Source organism: Phalacrocorax carbo, chromosome 2 (genome assembly GCF_963921805.1).
Source record: "Phalacrocorax carbo chromosome 2, bPhaCar2.1, whole genome shotgun sequence".
Lineage (NCBI taxonomy): Eukaryota > Metazoa > Chordata > Aves > Suliformes > Phalacrocoracidae > Phalacrocorax > Phalacrocorax carbo.
Window position 1 is genome coordinate 104,795,439 of NC_087514.1, and position 19,289 is coordinate 104,814,727.

The 19,289-nt window shown below is 36.5% G+C and overlaps 1 protein-coding gene across 1 annotated transcript in view; it reads right to left on the reverse strand.

The window, feature by feature from the left end:
• Positions 1–307: 307 nt before the first annotated feature.
• The window catches only part of RECK (reversion inducing cysteine rich protein with kazal motifs), a 62,319-nt gene continuing 43,337 nt past the window's right edge, over positions 308–19,289 (reverse strand). Inside the window, exons 14-21 of the mRNA XM_064443763.1 lie at positions 18,254–18,442; positions 14,319–14,441; positions 13,639–13,810; positions 11,272–11,464; positions 8,837–9,047; positions 7,436–7,509; positions 3,934–4,089; positions 308–1,572 (exon numbers count right to left, since the gene is read on the reverse strand). Of these exons, the coding sequence (XP_064299833.1) occupies positions 1,357–1,572; positions 3,934–4,089; positions 7,436–7,509; positions 8,837–9,047; positions 11,272–11,464; positions 13,639–13,810; positions 14,319–14,441; positions 18,254–18,442 (1,334 nt within the window). The 3' untranslated portion in view covers positions 308–1,356. The remainder of the gene's footprint in view (positions 1,573–3,933; positions 4,090–7,435; positions 7,510–8,836; positions 9,048–11,271; positions 11,465–13,638; positions 13,811–14,318; positions 14,442–18,253; positions 18,443–19,289) is intronic.

Genomic DNA, 19,289 nt, shown 5'->3' on the forward strand with positions numbered 1-19,289 from the left:
AGGCTCTTCCAACTGAAAGCTGAGGATGACTGTAACCTTACCCAAGGGTCCCATAAAGGCATCTACATTCTTCTGCTACAGTTAATCGACTCTGACACTCATAGCGTAAACTTACATGCTTGTGACAGATTCAGTAAAAACCCCCACCTCCCGAGCCCCCTTGATTTGGAAACACTAAACTGTGTGAGTCACGAGTGTACGTAGCTGCAGTTCGTTTTAAGTGTTGATTTGAGAGAGAAACAGAATTCTGCAATACAGCATATATTTTTCTAAGATTAAATTCATATATTAAATTCATATACAAGGACACATGACGAAGAGTTTTATTAAAATAAAAAGCTTTAATACTTTTGCATTTAAAAGATTTAGCAGAAAATAATTGCTACAAACATGCTACAACAACATACATGTTCAAAAAGTTTTCAGTGCTTTCTTTCAAAGTTCAGCATTTTGGCAAAAATAAGGCTTTTTTTTGTATATACTTCAGAAGTTGGCTATCATAATACTGATATAAAATACTTCATGTAGACTAAGGTCAGGTGCATAAAATACAATAAGTAATAAAACATACTGTTTGTATAAACATTTAAAGTATAAATTTCATTAGATAACATGCAAATACTGCAATATTTTAAATGGCACTTAAATATAGATACTGAGCTTCTTTATAATTTCGCTTCCAATATGAGATTCTGAAATGTACAAAACTATAAAAAGAACATATTTCTTCATTGAAGTCAGGTACTAGTATAGAGCTTGATTGTCATTTTACAAGCATTGAGCCCCATGTCCTGCAAATCTTCACTTGGACAGTAAAGACATCTACCGAAATAGGCCCAGGGCTAGTTAGTTTTCTTCATAATAAAATATGAAAGCATATTTACATGAGAATAAACTCTGAAATTTTTGGTAAGGTAATTAAGTAGCAGCAGTTTGTTTCTTCTAAAAATGATGTTTAAAATAGGTGCTCGCTTTTCGTTGCCACTGATATGCATCTGAGCAAAATACAATTAATATTCTTCAATAAACTCAAAACACTGTTTTGTTCATTGCTGAAAAATCCCTGTAAGATCCCTTCTCGGAAAAATCATAAATCCATAATGTCAGAACCTTCCAGAGTATTATTGTTTCCGAGACTGATGGGAAACAATCTAATTGTGCCGAAACAGTCGCACGACTAGTAATGAATAAAAGAATCCTCTCTTCACATTATTCCAAATACTTTTAGTTCTTCATTGAAAAATATCAGCTTCATCAAATCTTCTACAATTCCCGTTTTCTGCTTCAGTGATCAACAATTCTGAATGTCCTTCACAATATAACACACCGCAATACTCACGCATGTTTTCTAAGCCGTTATATATAATATATTAATCCCGACAAGGTGAATAAAAGGCTTATAAACAGGAAGTGCAGAACAGGCACCACTTTAACAGAAGGAGAAGAAATGCTAAATGAAACTTGTACTTGAGATGCAATTAGAGCTGACAGCGGTACGTGTGATGCTAATGTTGGACTGTCTGAATTTATCAGTGACTCTATCTTTTCCGCTTCTTTATTGCAGGCTTCAATCTAAGAAAAAAAAAGTTATTAGTTCTCTTCTTGCCATGTAAAATGCCAAAGCAAAGATGTTGCTAGGTAGCAAAACTCAGGAAAGAGAATCTGAGTTATTCCCTTCAGCACATAAGATTTGTACAATTTTTGGGAGTATTCCATAGAAAACATATTGGAGCTGTTCTCATAGACCTTGGCGCTGTGAAAAATACTGTGGAAGCCCTGAGCGGTAGCAAAAGGGAAGGAAGCAAGCTACGTACAAGTTATCGTGGGTGATGTGTTTTGAACGCTGATGCCAAAAAGCTCACAGTAAATTATAACTAGAGTAAGTACCTCTAAAACCGAGGACTTCCTGACTGACTGACCAAGATACTGCCCTGAAGTCTGCAACAGTGGAAAAAGATCAGGATTTGCAACTTATTGGGCTTTTTCTTCCAAATCAGGGAAAACTGATTTCTTTCATGGGAAGGGAAGTACGGAAGTAATACGAAAACCTGAGGAAACCCCAGTTTCCAGGTTTCCATTCACTCACTGACATGATGATAATTATGTATTTATGTTAGAAATTCCATTTTTCCCACCTTACCTTCTACTGCAACGCAGGAATCAATTTAGTACTAAGTCTCTTTATCCGCTTTGGAAGCTGCCTCTGGTGAAGTTTTAACTTGACAAACTTAATATCTGGAGGCCCAAAGCTCTGAAAGTTGATGAGCTTCCAGCTCAGCACTGGGTGTCACCAGTGAGGTGAGCAGCTTCTCCCTGGTTTCAGGTGGCCCCTCTGATTTCAGAGAGTCCTCCTGCCCCCAGGCGTCTGACAGCACCTGCTGCAGATGGAGTGAGAGCTGACCAGGTTGGCAAGGCTCAAGACCTCATTTCCTACATCCTGGTAACATTTTGGGCTATTTCTTGTAAGGAAGGAGACATACGCTGGAGCTGAGCTGGACATAACAGGCTTGCTCCAGGAGCATGGGCAGGCGAAACACACACAATATATCTGCCTGAGAAACAACTACCCTATTAGATACTGCAGCTTGCAAAGTTTGTGGCAGTGATTCTATCCCCTCACACTATTACCATAACTTTAGCCCATCCCAGAAGCAATACTGAGCATGCAAAATGAGACTGAGGAAATAAAATGAAAATGGGAAGCGGCCATCAATATAAAATAAACAACAAGGAAATTAACCTGCCTGAATTCTGTTTGTATTGTAGAAGATAAGAGAGAGCTTGTGGGCAGGTTTTGTTTACTCTTCCTTTTTAAAGCTAAATCCTTCATTTTACACTAGTACACATCAACATGTCAGGAAACAGAATGAACCAGTCACAGTACCTAATCTCCCAAGGGACTTCATTGTAAAGTGCTGTCAGCAGGGCCAGGCAAGACAAGAACAGGCAAGAAACAGCTATGACATGGCAAGGAATTATGTTTCTTTTAATAGGAAGAAGATACCCTCACTGGTCTTCCACAGATTAATAAGCAGAAAGTAAAAAGAAGCAACAGCTCCAAGAAAATAATAATAATAATAATAATAAAATACATAGCCAAAGCCTTGCTTCTATTGCTCTGAACTGCTCCTAAGAAAATACCGTAAGAAGTTTGAGCTGCGTTTATTGGTTTACCTTCAGAGTTTAGTACCGTGAGCATTAGGTTCTTGTTTGCTAGCATGGACTAGCTACAACACAGCAAGCTGGGCAGCTTATTGGAATGTTATTTCCTTTAAAAAGGCCATAATAGCATTTTGGGATCTCCCAGCACTTTTTACCATAAGGTGGAAAGGAATATCAAACCCAGGATGGTCTCAGAATAGTATCAAAGGATCCTCTTTGCTATGAATTACTGCTTAACATCAAGACACGCACCATGCATTAATACGATATCAATATGTATGATGTGCTTCAGCCTAATGTCACATATCCTTCAATATACTCTCAACCATTACACCAGAGGCAAAGGAGTACCATTTCATACGCAGGTTATGCATTTAGTATACAATTAATATTAATTTAAGAGGTCATTCAGTAATTAATTTATTTTTATCAGTTTATATTTTATGTTATTTTAGCCATAGGAAGTTGAGGGTTCTGCATTTATTAATTTCAAAACAAAAATCATACTACTCTATCTTTGGCCTTCCTTCACCTCCCCCCTTTAACTACCTGCACTGAAAAGCCTCATATCAGAGAAGTAGGATTCTCAAGACACGTTTTACCATCTGTAATACTGGTTATGCAGCTTTGAGTCACTAGAGAAAATCCCCATGTACTCAGTACACAGGAAAATGCACAATTTGAAAACTGCTGTGTTGAAAATAATGAAGTGTACACATATAGAAATGAAGTAAATCCATGCTGGGTAACCAAAACAACAACAAAGTCTACCTGCAACGGTTTGGGGTTCTGATCCACAGGAATGATGAGAATCACAATTTCAGATTCTATGCTTAAGTATCCAAACACATCACACTGTGGCACTGAGACATGCAGACGGATTTTTTCAAGTATGTCAAGTACTGTTATAGGCTTTTTATTTGTTACCTGGAAGAAAACAAAGAACCTCATGGATGGTGTGATATTATGCAAAATTACATTTCTTCTCTTCAGTTTTAGTAACTTTGTGTCACGCCAGAAAATTTGTTTCAGCTATTAAACTACTCGGTTCTAATCTCTAGCAAAAAAACCCCAAACCTAACCCCCCAAAACCCATAAAGAAGTGGAAGGAAGAAGGGGAAAAAATGTTTTACTTTTTAAATTAACCACGGTTTTGATGTGTTGTTCTCCACCTTCATGGTTGGTGTGTTTGTGTGTCACGTACCTCAGAATAATATAAGTGCTTATCTGTATCAGCATCTGCTACTCCCATGCTGGGAAACAAGAGGCAGAGCAGCCCTACCAGCTGGCACTCCTTTACTATCACAGAATCTGTTCCAAGAGCCACCAGAAATGAAGAGCTTATGGCTTTGTGAAGACAGATACATGTCGGTATATAGGGGAACGTGATATTTCAAGATTGCTACATAACTACCAGGTAAATAAATTTTTCTCTTAAAATTCTTATCTGTTCTGCTGTCTGTATCTAACAAACAATAATTTGATTGTAGATACTCCATTTATTTAAGGACTGCCACACCTTAAAGGTTTTTCACCTTTTTTCCAGGTCACTTCTGGATGCGTTGAACAGTATAGACACCAACACAAATACCTCACTTGTGACTTCTGGTCATTCTGTTGTGTTCTGTTTTCTAGCTTTAGCTGCAAGAGATCCATCCTTCTTATCCTACTGTAGCTTCATTTCTTTTAAGACCACAGGTACAGGACCTTAACAAATTGAAATCTGGGAAATCCAAATAGACTACATGAATGAAATTTGCAAGGTGTCACACAACACTTCTTTACCAGATCTTTGAGGGATTTCCTTGTCACAGCCCCATTAAAATGTAGTCTGACATGCTGACTGATCAGCAAACTCTGTTCAAACAGTCTTAAAACAGAAGCATGTGGACAGCGTCGAACTTGGATTTGAATGTCTTATATTGGAAATCTAGTATAGATTAGACTATAATCTTAGCAGATCTCCTATGTGTCTTTGCTCTGCGTAGATGCTGACTTTTCTTTCCTGCTCTCTTTACAAAAAAGGCCAGAGGTGTGGGGGAGAAAAAAAACAAGTCACATTTACTCTTCAGTAATCAAAGCAGTTTTTTATCATGAGAGCCACCTGTCTGAACTGAAATAGGCATACATTACTACTCCTTGTCCTCTTGGATTGGTTGAAGCGTATGCTAGCGTTTCTAGCAATGATTCCATCTGAGATGTAGCCACCTCCAGTACAATGGATGTATACACCTTATGTATACGTACACTGTCAAAAGCAAAAGCTGCACACCAATTCTATGGTTTTATTGATGGAATCGGGGAGATCTATGTTATTAACATTAATTTCATGTAGATGACAAAAGCATCAAATCTTCGCAAATACACAGTTGGGCATCTTCTATTGTATTATTAGGAAATACTAGCTGGCCTCTGACTCACACTGGAGTAAAAGGTACAGAGCTTCTGTCTCCCTTTGCTCAGGGTAGTGTCACACCATGCACGTTCTCCAGGTGGTTGTGACCAGCTAGAGATCATCTCTGGGGGTTTACTGGATGAACCCTGATTGAAGTTTCCAAAGGAGAGAGCTTCAGTCAAACATCTGTAATTTCTGGTATGTGCTAAGAGAATGCTGCCTTGAATGATAGGGAGATCGCATATTTTAAATGTAAAGATATATATTTAGATATATATATGAGTTCTGAAAACTGGAAGACTGTGTATTGTAGCATTAGGTAAGCAAGAGAAGAGAAAGTCAGCAAGACTGTGGTGACAAAAGGAAGAAAAAAGAGGGGAAGAAAAAGGAAAAAAGCAACTCCAGGTATTAGGGTACTTAGTAGGTGACAGGAGAGTAGTTATCACCAACTACTTGAATAACTACTAGAGTAAGTCCAATAAATTTCTTTAATTAGAAAGCCTTCCGCTAACTAAAAATAAAAATTCTTCTTCGCAGCCACATGTTGCAGTGTATGAACTGAGAAGCTGCAGTGGTCACCATGTCCCTGGTACCGTTAGAGATGACAACTGCAAGACATTCCAGGATGCAGTCATGACCTAACAGACACTGTTACTCAGCAAAACTGGTCAACGCGTGCACACGCAAACACGAAATGTCTGAGGGGAAATCAGCAGAACATGAGTGAGCAGCACACCCTTGAGATGAAGGCCAACCACACACTGGGCTGCAACAGCGAGAACACAGCCAGCAGTAGTCATCGTCCTCCTTTATTTACACACTGACGAACTGGAGAGTCCAGCAGCATCCAGCTGTAGAATCTCCACTCCTGGAGTTTTTAAAAACTCTGCTAGCCAAGCTGATCTAACCAGAGTTAACCTTGCTTTGAGCGGGGGGGGGTTGGACTAGACCCCTCCAGGGGTCCTGGTCAAGCTAAATTTTTATATGTTTTTCCAAAAATAGCTAATTCTCTCTACTTCTAAACATATAAATAGGTTAATGTAATTTTATACTGTTTTGGGAAAATTCTCTTTCTTCTTGATATTTAGAAAAACTAAAATCATGTGCAGATGCAAACATAAATTGTTTTGCTTCACTAGGCACAATCATCATATTACTCTATTTTGCTGTGATGTCATGCCAAAAACCAAGTGTTCTGCGCTGTTCCATTTACTGAAGCATAAAAGCAGGGGTCAATAAAGTGCAATCCTTCTCTACACCACATGGGGAGTCTGGGCCTAGTATGTTGTGTTCAGTGATGGACAATCAACACCAGAAGACCCATCTTATACTGGAGGTTTTCAAAGAACAGCAAGGAAGGGTGCTGGTGTCTAACTTACAGACATGTTAAATTAAAACCTGACATTTTACCTGATGAGCAACAAAATCAGAGCCAACTATCTAGATAACCTGAAGAGTGTAAAACAATGCAATTTTAACATAAGACAATGTCAGAACTAAGCTACCCACATTAGGAAATAGTGAGCTAGCAGAATAATCTTAACAAAAAGGCCGTAAGTAACGAATATGTACTGTATTACTACCATGAGATAAATACAGTTCCCATATAATGTCTTTACTACTACAAATCATTTAAACTGCAAACCTGAATGTGCTTGTTTGTGCCTACTCTAATTCTGTTTAGCTTTGCATGGTAATTAAATTTCTATATCCAATATTAAGAAATAAAGTATAAACAGTATAAAGAAAAAAAATCAAATAACACACTATCTACTAAAAATAATTGGTTTTCTAATGTGTTAACTTTTCAGAAGAGAGTATACAGTAACTTGACTTTTCCGTGTACCATTTAACATAAGGCATGATTAAACTGTTTACCCTAGCAAAAGTATCCAGCTTGTCTTTGTCATATAAGATTCTCAGCATTCCAGCACATAATGGACAGCAGGCTCCTATGTGAATAAAAATATCTCAGAAATAAAAGCAAATAGTCTTTTCACTTTTAAGTAAACAGAGTTCAAAAGTTGAACGTTAACTGAGAATGAAAATAGCAAAACTACCAAAGCAAAGTAGATCTTTCAACTGGATAGCAGAATTGCACAATTTCTAGTATTTTTTAATGTTGAAAACATTTATAATGCAAAAGCAATCACCTTTCAACACACACTACCATCAACATGAAGCAACAAGATGGATTTTAATTTGTTTCAAGATGATACATTATTTTAAGCTAAAAACCACAGGCACTTTTTGTACTACAAGCCATGGTTGTGTATGGAGGCATGCATATGCAACTACAGAAATGGTGAATTTCAAGAGCTGAATAGCTAGGACATGACAGAAGCAATTATGCACAGTGCAAACGTTGTGCAGTTACACCATGTTGGAGCTTAGACTCTTTATATAATAAGGGGGGAAAAAGGACATGTCTGACAGATTCATGTTTAACACAGAAGCATGTCATATTTCTCCTGTTTTTCCTCACTAGCTCAGAAACCAAAGGGCTAACATTTCAACATTCTCCCCATGATTGTGTATTTAATTCACCCCCAACTTATATATAATTCACATTCACAGAGTGACTTTTACAATATTAAATGTAATACCAAAGCACAAAGATGCTTTTTTCAAAGCAGTGAATGAAAAAAATGCATAAAACTTTTTAAAAACGGAACTTTCCTTGCTCTGTGTATTACCTGTGATTAGTTACTGACTGTTTCATAAAGGAAGTATTTGTGAAAACAATAAAAAACCCCAAACAGTTCAAAGCAGCACAACTGCAAAACTATTCCATCTTCCTCTTTCACAGTACTATAAATACATATGGTATCTTACTCTGTCTTCTAATTAAATATAATCTTTGTTTTTCTGGGAACTCTTCTTTGACAGTAGTTTGGCATTCCAGTGTGGTATCTGTGCTGCCACTTCCGAAAAATTACTCGCCTGATTCCCAGTGACATTCTATCCTAGACACCACAGACCTCATTCGTTTTTACCAAACCAGTCCTGTGTGGACAGCTGCAAGTTTCTGAAGACTGAAGGAGCGTGACTCCTAAATCCAAGGCCTTTCTACTTCAGAATTACTCGGCTGAGTTCTGACAGTGGCTTGTTCTAGCCCTAAATAAAGATCTCTACTTCATCCTTTCTCTTAGATATCTCAAAGACATTATGGAAGACTATTTTAAAACCTAAGTTTTGTCCCAAATATATACCTGTTTATACACCTAGCATGGAGGCTGTCTCCTATCTGCAGCAAACTTCACCAACGAATCAACATACCTGGTGCAACAACTGGTTTGCAGCCAGTAGCAGAAAGCCGGGGACATTTAACAAAGGCACACTCTGTGTGAAAACCGTAGTCTGAGAGAACGCCTACAGCCTGACACTGCCCGTAATAGTCAACAGCCACACGGTCGGAATAGGCGGCACAGACGCTGCTGTAGGTTTCCCCGTTATGTCCACATACAGGTTCCACTGATTTGCAAAATGGCTGAAACACACAGAAACGTTTCAAAGATTAATTTATTCATGCTACAGACAAAACTTCAGAGTAGTTTTAACATTAGGAATAACAATGTTAATGGCAACTTGCTGCTAATATTGTAAAACATTTAAACAAGTAGGAAATCTAGGGTAAATAACCTGCCAGTTTATGAATGGGTAATAAATGCAAAGAATAAGTTCTTCAAGAAGGTGACAGAAAAATATAAGTTGGAATCTGAGAAATGTACAATAAGACATGTTTTGGGAAACAATTTGTTCTGTGCTTAAATAAAATGACCACGTCATTTAAATTGACTTACTTAATTTGAGATTATCACAATTTTATTATGTAGTAAACAAAGCATTATTTTATTATTAACACAAATATATTAGAACAATATTTGCTATTGTAGCATTAATATTTTAATGACTTAATTATTAATTAATTGTGTTCTTAAAACTTAGCGTGTGTGCACATGATGAGTCACCATCCCTGGAGGTATTTGAGACATGTAGATGTGGCACTTAAGGACATGGTTTAGCGGTGGAGCTGGCAGTGTTAGGTTTACAGTTGGACTCAATGATCTTAAAGGTCTTTTCTAACCTCAATGATTCTATGATTCTATGTATTTCTACCACATTATTTGAGAAGCTAAATGTATACATTTCAGAATAAAATCCATTACTAGATACCTCTGCCAAAAATCTGTATTTGAGACCTTTATATCTATAAAAATACATTGATCGTGTCCATTTTCTCTCAGGAAAACATATCTAGTGTGTCATTTGATTCAAACACATGTAAAAATCAAAAATTGTAATACAGTTTCTTCCTATCCCACCTATGCACGTATATTAGTCCAACACACTCGAGATCAAATGTCAATAAACTTAAGCTTCTGGACACGGACAGAAGTAAAGGGAATTGCTGACTCTTTACAGACCAGGTATGACTAATACTTTTGTCCAAAGTCTTGGGTAATGACAGAACTAATTCCATAATTTCTTGCTAAGGTCTAAATATTTTATTAAACTAATATTTCAAGTAAGTCACCATAGCTACATGATCACTGCATATACTCTAAAATAGCAAGACAATTATCGTTTCTATGTTACACACCTAAGCTAACAACAAAAGAGATGGAGGACAAGTAAAAGGAAGAGTGAAAACTTAAAACTACCAGTGTCAAAGACTTCATGAACATGGATACAACTAGACATATAACTGCTGGAGGAAAAAAAAAAAAACAGCCATTCAATTTTCCTTTGATTCTTACTGTTCAAGGGCTGAACATTCTCTGAGTATCTCATGAGATATCTGATGTGCAATGAGAAGAATTATCTGTACTTAACGAGGTTGCTGAAAAAGGGCAAGAAAAAGAAGGTATAAAGACAGAAAGGCAGAAACTAAAAGTGGGTTAGAAGAGCAATAGCATTTATAATACAGAAAAACCCTGAAAATTATTCTGTACTTCTAAGAATATCCATCAGTTGAGACCAAGAGAAGGCCTCAAATTAATCTTCATCATTTGAGAAAAATCTGGATATCAACAGCAAATCCAGCAACTTTGAAAAGAGTAGCTCCTGACTTTTCTTGTAAAGCGATAGCAATAGCCTGTCTACCAACACTGTAGGGAGTGGTGAAATGGAGGAACTAAACCTAATCCTAATCCTTCTCCAGGATTAATATGAAGACTAATCCAATCCAGACTAACTAAAGAAAATATTACAGACTGCCTAGTCTCCAACAAAACTAAGGTGTAAATAGATCCTGAACAAGGAACTTGGTAAACCTGGGGCACAATCACACAGAACACTAAAGACTTGCTATGACCAGGCATTAAATTTTTATTTAAAACAAGTTCAAATTGGTGAAAACTATCATTTAACCAACCAAGGAACTGCACTAATCAGTGCAAACATACCTCAGTGCAAGCTTTAATAGTGAAAAATATAGGAAGACTTAATATAAAAATTGGAGTATTATCCCCAAGAAAGCATAAGTAAAGCTTTTAATTGGTTTTGAGACAACTGTTAACTAAAGCAGAGAAACACTTGACAAAATTCTAAATATAATTTTGTGGAAGTATTTTTTATACTAGTAAAAATTACATTTTTAAAGGATTACGTTTAATGAAAACATTTTGTACGCTCTAAAACCCAGAATATTGCAAAGTTGAACATTAAAGAACAAAGAAGATTTTCTATTTATTGCTAGAACCACTTCCTACCTGGCATGGTCCTCGGTATGCTAAACTTTTTCCTTTTTGGTACAAAGAACACAAGTTACTGTATTCCACGTTGTCTGTGTCACAAACAGGATCCCGTGTCTGGTCACAATTTAACTGCCTTGGCACACATTCATGCTGGCTACATTCAAACTTCCCAAAACTAGTCAAGCAAACTTGTTTCTTTGGTATGCACCTGCATGAAGTAATAATGATTTCATGTCATGTCACAGGATTTTTTTTTTTTAAGTCTCAAGATATTCAGGGAAAATATTTTCAGTGAAATCTTTTCCAGTGCTTTAGAGCTAACTATGATTCAGCAGAGCTTCAGGAAATACATGTGATGAAACATTCTGAATAGCCAATTTCAGGTGTCATCACAAACCTGAAACTGGTTCACACCACTTTTAGTCAATATATGTGAATGCAACTACAGTCTCCATTAAAATTAATCTTTTACCAAGTATTTTTCCATTTATTTTTTGAAAAAGGCTTGGATGAACTTCTTACCTACTCCTAAGCTTCATTTTGTAAACACATATTTAAGGGAAACTAGACAAAACGTGAAAACAGTGAACTGCAAGAGAAAAAGATTATATTGCAGAGGTCTAGCCTCACCCTTCCTTGAGAAGGTAGTGAAAACAAGACTTAGATGATTATATGGTTTCAATTACAAATACCTAATTGGATTCTAGCTTCATGGGTTCGGTATATCATATCATATCATATCATATCATATCATATCATATCATATCATATCATATCATATCATATCATATCATATCATATCATATCATATCATATCATATCATATCATATCATATCATATCATATCATATCTCGGGGATCATGGCAAACAAATGGAAAGGTCTAGTACTAAAACAGTTTCCTTTTTTGGCATGGCATCTCTCTCAAGCCTTCACAGATAAGAAGAGCAATAAACAGCAGAAATTCATTCCCCTTTATATTAAATCTGTACCTTCCATGGTCTTATCCGCAAAACATTTGCCATATGGCCTGCGAGACATCCCTCTGCTAGAGAAATGCCATCCAATAGTTTGATGAATAGACTGATGAAAGGCCAAATGGCTTTTCTAACAATCTCCTTCTGTAAATTAAAACAATGCCACCACTGCATTACGTACAATACAACCTTATTCTCTGTGAGCACTGCTGTCCTATGTATTACACATTTTCCTTTTATATTAGGGAAGACTCAGAAATTCTGAGATTTAAACACTTTACAAGTGGAATGTAAGATCTTAAATAGATCCTAAGCACTCCAGAGACATTTTAAAATGAGCATGTTTAGTTTATGCTACATTATCAAACTGACCCAGACAAATTGTGCACATTCCTTTACTGAAACTACAACTTGAGGTTCTAAGCATAATGGTTATTCTGCAAAACCTCTCTATACTTGCCAAGTTAAAAATATAAAAGGTAAAAAGTGTATATCCATAACGCGGCTTTGAAAATCCAGTTTTCAATGCCATAACAGTACTACAGTTTTTTTCTCTGCAGTTTTCTGCATCAAGGCTTTTAAACTGCAGAAAAATTGAAAAAAAAAGCTATCATCAGTTTTCATGAAAGCACAGCATTACACAACCTCTTATGGTGGTTTGCTTTCAAAACAGAAAAATGTACAAATTCAAAGGAGACTGCAGTGTTACACAACACTGAGAAAATTGAAGACAGAGACCAGTATTATGAGCCACCGACTTAAATTTGTGTAAGAAAGGTCTGATTTTCTTTTCTCCTGACACTAGTACAGAGCATATTTTTGTTTTAATACGTCTGTCTATATAGATCTTGTTTTTTCTGATTTTGAAAAAACAGGGGTTGTACAGACATGATTTTCACAAGATATCAGTCTAATTAAGAGAAACTCAAGTGTTCCAGTGTGATTGATATTTTCCTATTTTAGAGATAAAAAGCACAGATTATTGACTGAATAAGCAAGACAAAATTCAGGTCTCAAATTCAGGTTTGGCCTTTTTTTTTTTTAAACTACTAGAATAAGGTGTGAAACAAAGTAGTAAAATGATACTTATTGCCATTTCAACAAAATTTGATTCTTCCATTTTTGGAAGTATACATCAGTTCTCTTTTATTGCTAAAACCAAGATCTGCATAATGAATTTAAGTGACATAACACTACATAAACAGAACAAAGAATTATAAGTTATTGCAGTTAATACAGTCCATTACTATGACAAATAAAAAGTAGCTACTTCAAACAGTTATTTTCATTGGAGTACCCCAAAAGTGGGATGTTACTACAACATACAACACATTGAAAGAAAAAGTAAATCTCCTTTACGAGTAGATGATGCCAAAGAAAAGCTTAAAAACATATTCTGCTTTTACCTCTGATTTTTATTACAAGGGTTGGGGTTACAAGGATCCTTGGAAATGCATGATCCAAATTCAAATTGATTGTCCTGGAGCCCAACACAGCGAGCTATACATGCACTCGGATACGTGCGTCCGTTTTGACCACATACTGGTACAAACTGATCTACACAGTTACATGGTAAACCTGTAAAAGCAACACACAAAACAGGAATTTGGTGCACACTTCTATGACAGAAGATACAGAAGGGGCCACTAAGATATCTTTGCCTTCCAGCAAGTGGAAAGGTGTGTCTATCCTCAGCCACTTCCTCCCTCCCGTAATTTAGCAACGCTGTAGCACATACTTATAAGTAGCAGGAAGGGAGGTTTGTGCCCTGCCTTCTTGCTAGTTCTGCTCAGCTTTCTCCATTTTTTTCCCAAACTTCTTATCTCTTGTCCCCAGTGGCATTACTCTGTCTCTACCTATTTTTACGTATTACCTGAGGTTTTATTCTTCAGTACAGATTTTCTTTTTTTGGTTAAAGGTATGTTTTTTCTGAAGTGCAGGTTGGACATAAGAAAAATAAATAATTAAAAGAACATATTAATAACAAATTAACAGGTATTTTCCAGTAATACTGTAAAAATAGTTCAGAAGCTATTTCTTGCTCTAAGGATAGTAAGCTTACAGTTTCCATAGTTTGGAAAGTTACCTGTAAACTTGCGACGTTCATCTTCTGAACTATGCTCAGTCAGACACTGACGTGTAGAACATATCAAGTTTCCAGCAAAACATGAACAGACATTACAATCTATATTAAAGGATGTTCCATGGCCTTAAAATAAAAGAAATTAAGTGAATGCATACAATTTATGTGAACATACCAGAAGACTATATACTCATGTAGTACACAGATATTACATTTTCAATATTAATTGTTCTTGTAATTTCCCTCATTCGGTTTCTTTTCCCACTGAAGTTTCTATCTTTTGTTAGACTTCAAGTTTTGCTCTATTCATTTAAAGAAAAAGTCTGTTCACATGTGTTTTTGAAGACTTAATTAAACAAGGAAGCAAGGCCTTTATCCTTTCCAAGCCTATATGTTAGGTTTTCTTTTTTTTCCTTTTTTTTTTTTTTTTTGGTAAGAACAATTTAAAGCTGCAAAAAGACGTACACTGAGAAAACAGAAGAAGTGGTAGCATAGTACACAGTACTTCTACAAATTCTGGATAGCAAGCTCTGTATTGTTAAAGGCAATGCTTTTGTAAAGATACATTCTTCTCCTAAATTAATTTTATGTAAGACTGCTAAACTTTCAGCCGGCCTCATGCACAATGCAAAACTCCTCTGTAGTCCTAATTTCTTTCCTTTGTGTGTACTTTTTGTCAAGAGGTAAAAAGTGCCCATGCTCTATTCCAGTCTGTATGGGTTTGCAACATCCATGACAGCCATAATTTAAACCTCAACAAGCAATGAAACTTAAAATGCAGCTTTGTCCAAAGCGGAGAACAAGAAAGACTGTAGCAAAGCTGAACAGAAACCCAGATCTAGATTCAGCACCTCAGACACACAAATACAGAGGTCTGCCTTCAGAAAGGAGCCTTTAATAATGCAAATGACACCATCTTTTTGAGCTTTTTGAGGATGGAGCAATCTGCCTAATTTTTGTATTTTATAAGTCAGGAATTTTTTCACACCTGAATCTAAGAATCAAAATTTTTTCTTCAATTTAGCAATTCCAGTTTGGTTTTGTGAATGGTCCACATGACTTCCCTTCACTGTGCTGGATGTTTTATTTAAAATCAGTTCATGTTGGTGACAGCTGATCTATCCATAACCAGGCCAGTTATTAAAGACTAGCAACAACTACACAGCTCTTCAGGAAAATGCAAGAGTAACTGTGCCTTACTAAATAAAGCAATTCTCTCTAATGTCTTTTCAAAGGGTTGAGATTAAGGATTAAAGTTTTTGAAAAATATTACTGGGGGACAAGTAAAATCCTCAGCATTTTAGCAATTCAGAAGAGGTATTCTTAGACAAATGATGGCAGAACGTTCTGTGTGTGTATATCTCATTAGCAGGCTTCATTTCTCATCATCATCATAACAGAAACAGGTGCTGTTCATGTTTGTGTTAATGCTATGTGTGTTTATGTGGATGCCAAGAGCAGCACTAATTTCTCTCTGTGTTGATCAGCGTGGCTCGCCATGTGCACACCTCTGTGCATATGTCTATTGGAAATACATCCTACTGGTGATTACTGGTTTAGGTCATTGCTAACTCAGACATCAACAGCTACTTTGATAGAACTGGTTTTATGTGACTTTTACACCTACAGCTAGGTTTGTGATAGGAGGGAGGACCATACAGTGAACACCTGATCAATACACAAAAGAACCACTCAGAAGACAAGTTGACAACAAAAATTAAGAGAGTTTCTTGCATCCTTGTTCCCTACAGAGGAAATTAAAAGTCTGAGCTGAGTACCTTCTTCACAGGCAATATGTTAGAGAACCTGCCTCAGAAGCAGCTCTTGGACAGGCTAACAACACTGCAAGACCAGAAACATTCACCAAAAAGTTCCAAATGAACTCAAGTGTGAAATACATGTTAATATAAGTGAACTTATTTATAACCTCTTGCTTTAAACTTTCCCAGGGTTTGGATACCAATGGAAGTTGCTAAAATATATACATTTTTTTAAAAGGGTTCTGTGGATACAAGATAGGTAAACTTAATTTTGTGCAACACGAATGTGGTAAAAGTATAGAAGTTTGCATCCGTGGACACATACCTAAATATGATACAGTGGGGGAAAGAATCAAAGTTTTGTGCAAATCACAAACCTTTCAGGTTTATCTGAAGGAGTCAGTAGGCATGTGGACAAATCAGGTTGATACACTTCAGTACTCAACAGACATTTAATAGCTCTTTACCATAGGCTTTCAGAAAAAAGTACAGATAGGGAAAAAAGTGTTCATATGGATAAATAACTGAAACAGAATAAATAAGCAATGAAAGGAGATCACTGGAGGAATCTCCATGATCTATGCAGTGCCTGTTCTGTTCAACATATTTTTATGTGATCCAAAAAACAAACACAAGTATTTACATGACAAAGTATATCAATTACATTAAGTTACAAAGGACCAAGTAATGAAGAACTGCAAGAAAATCTCACCACACTGAGCAACTAGGAAAGGTTATAGCAGAGGAAATTCATTGTACTGAACATAATGCAATTCTCTACATGTCAGATGATGATCTGTGAGCTGAACGTTTCCTTTTAAGAACCGGACCATGGTGTTACCATAGACAACTCTGTGACAGCATGACCTCAACAGAATTAGTAGCCAAAAAAAAATAATGTTCATAATAATTCTGAAAGCACCATCATTTTGCTATTACATACTCTTGATTGGACACTTCACTGTGAATACTGCATGAAATTCTAGTTCTGTGTCAAGAAAATGTAAGAACTAGAAAAAGGTACACAGTAGGGTAATAAATATCATCAAAAAGTATAAAACTGTTTTCATATCAGGAATTATTAAATAGATAGGAACTGGCTTGGAGAAAAACGCAGAAAGCTGAGGGGAATTATGGCAGAGGTCTGAAAGAGGAGGCAAATAGGCAACAATTATTCATCAACTTTTTCAGTACAAGAACTAGGATGAATCCCATGAACCAAGAGGAATCAGATGAAACAAACTATCAAGGCTCAAATGAAAAGAAATCCTTTGCAAGCCCCACAAAAACAAAACAAAACAAAAAACCCAAGAGGGGTTTTAGGCATATCTTAACACATGGACCTTCTTGCCAGAGGTTATAGCTCATGATAAAAGTTTCTGACTTGTTCTTGACCCATAATTAAAATCCATAGAAGAAAAAAAAAACCAACCCAAAACAAGAACCCAACAAAACCCAAAACCCCCAAAACCATCTGGGGCTAGTAGAGAAACCACTCCCTGCTCAAAAGGTCTGTGGTTTGAAGCACAGAACAGATTCACAGATTCTGGTAGAATATTCATGGAAAGTATGACTAAATCATCTGCCTTTTCTCATACTCTTCCCCAGATACCTCGATTGGTCACTGGATATCCAATCTGTTAGAAGTAGACTGCGAGTACCCACAAAGCTAGAATCCAGGAAATGGGCAGCCATTTATAGCCAGTTATACTGTGCTTAAACCTCAGAAATTCAGCATGCTCCAAAAGCAGATCAGTTTGTTTTTCTGTTGTTTCTCCATCCCTTCTGTCTACTGGCTCCTCTCAGAACTTTTTTCCCTCCTCAGTCCTCAGAGCTCTCACCAGCAAGTTCTACCAGAATGGAAGCTACCTATTATCAAGTACCATAAAATACAGGGGATATGAGGCAAGTCAGTGAGTGATCTTTTGGTTGAAAAATGGTGTATTAAGAACATGCTTCACACAGGACTTTCACTGGTTGAGACAGACACAGTTCAGTATTGATTTAAATAATGGGACCCTCCAGCATATATAAGAATTAAACAGGTATTCTATATAGGGATGCAGACGTTAACTTTTGTATTTTCTGATGAACTCTGCATTCAGATCCTCCGGGTCTTCATATGTACCTCAACATTCATTACTTAAGGAACAGGTGCTGTATAAGGATATTACTTACTTTTTCTTTGTCCTCCAACAATGCATGATTTTTGGAGGTCAACACAACGCATTTCCATGCAGTTTTCCAGCAATCCACTATGTCCGCAGGTACAAATCTTGTAACAACCAACATCACCAGCTGAGGATGGAACCTGAATAAGTGTACCTTGACGGACAATAAAATCTGAGGCCTCTCCCAGCTTGCAGCCTATATACAAAGAGAAATTTTAGCTCATATTTAGTAAATATTTTGTCAAGTATCACTACTGAAAATTACTACTACTACTCTTTGACTTGGGAAAAAGTTAACGTGTTCCTAAAACAGCCTTGCTCTTGCCCTTTAGACAAATTCTTTTTCATAGAGGCAGCAAGTAGCAGAAATAGAAGATACTTGCTTGAGACAACGTTCTGAGGTACCTGTAGAAATGTCACTTCAGAGAAAGACTGGTATTCCAACAATTCCGAAGTGATCTCTCTTTCCACTGTTCTGAAGTAGTATGAAACATGTGACATAACAAATACCACATGTGCTTCACTCTTCCCCATACACAAACTAAAGGGTCTTACAAGCAAAGCCCACCCATTTCCCCCCTCTCACGTGTTTTATTGCATCTTCCTTCCCTACTTGTATCTCTTATGTGAACACTGAAGGACTCTAATAGGTAGATATGGAAAGAGAGAAGAGAAGACGCATGAAAACTGGATTAAAAAAAATTGGAAAGAAAAATGGTTTTAAAAATTGCAAGGAAACAATAATAAAAGAAATAGTAGATTAAAACTACTCTAGAAGTGATGAAGTGCAACAAATTCCACGAAACTTTCAATCAATGAAAAGACTTAATTCAAATGTAAAAGTCACCTTTCAACCTTTAGAGGAAGGGAACTGTCTATTCAAAAGCTCTGGGTGAGCTTTTTTTCAGATCAGTTTGAATGATTTTTGCAGCAAGTGAAGACAATACAACCTCTATAACAATAATGCTCAGCTTTTCAGAAAATATTTAGTGTCATAGAACCATAACCAAACATAACCTCACAACAGGCTCACAAAAAGAATG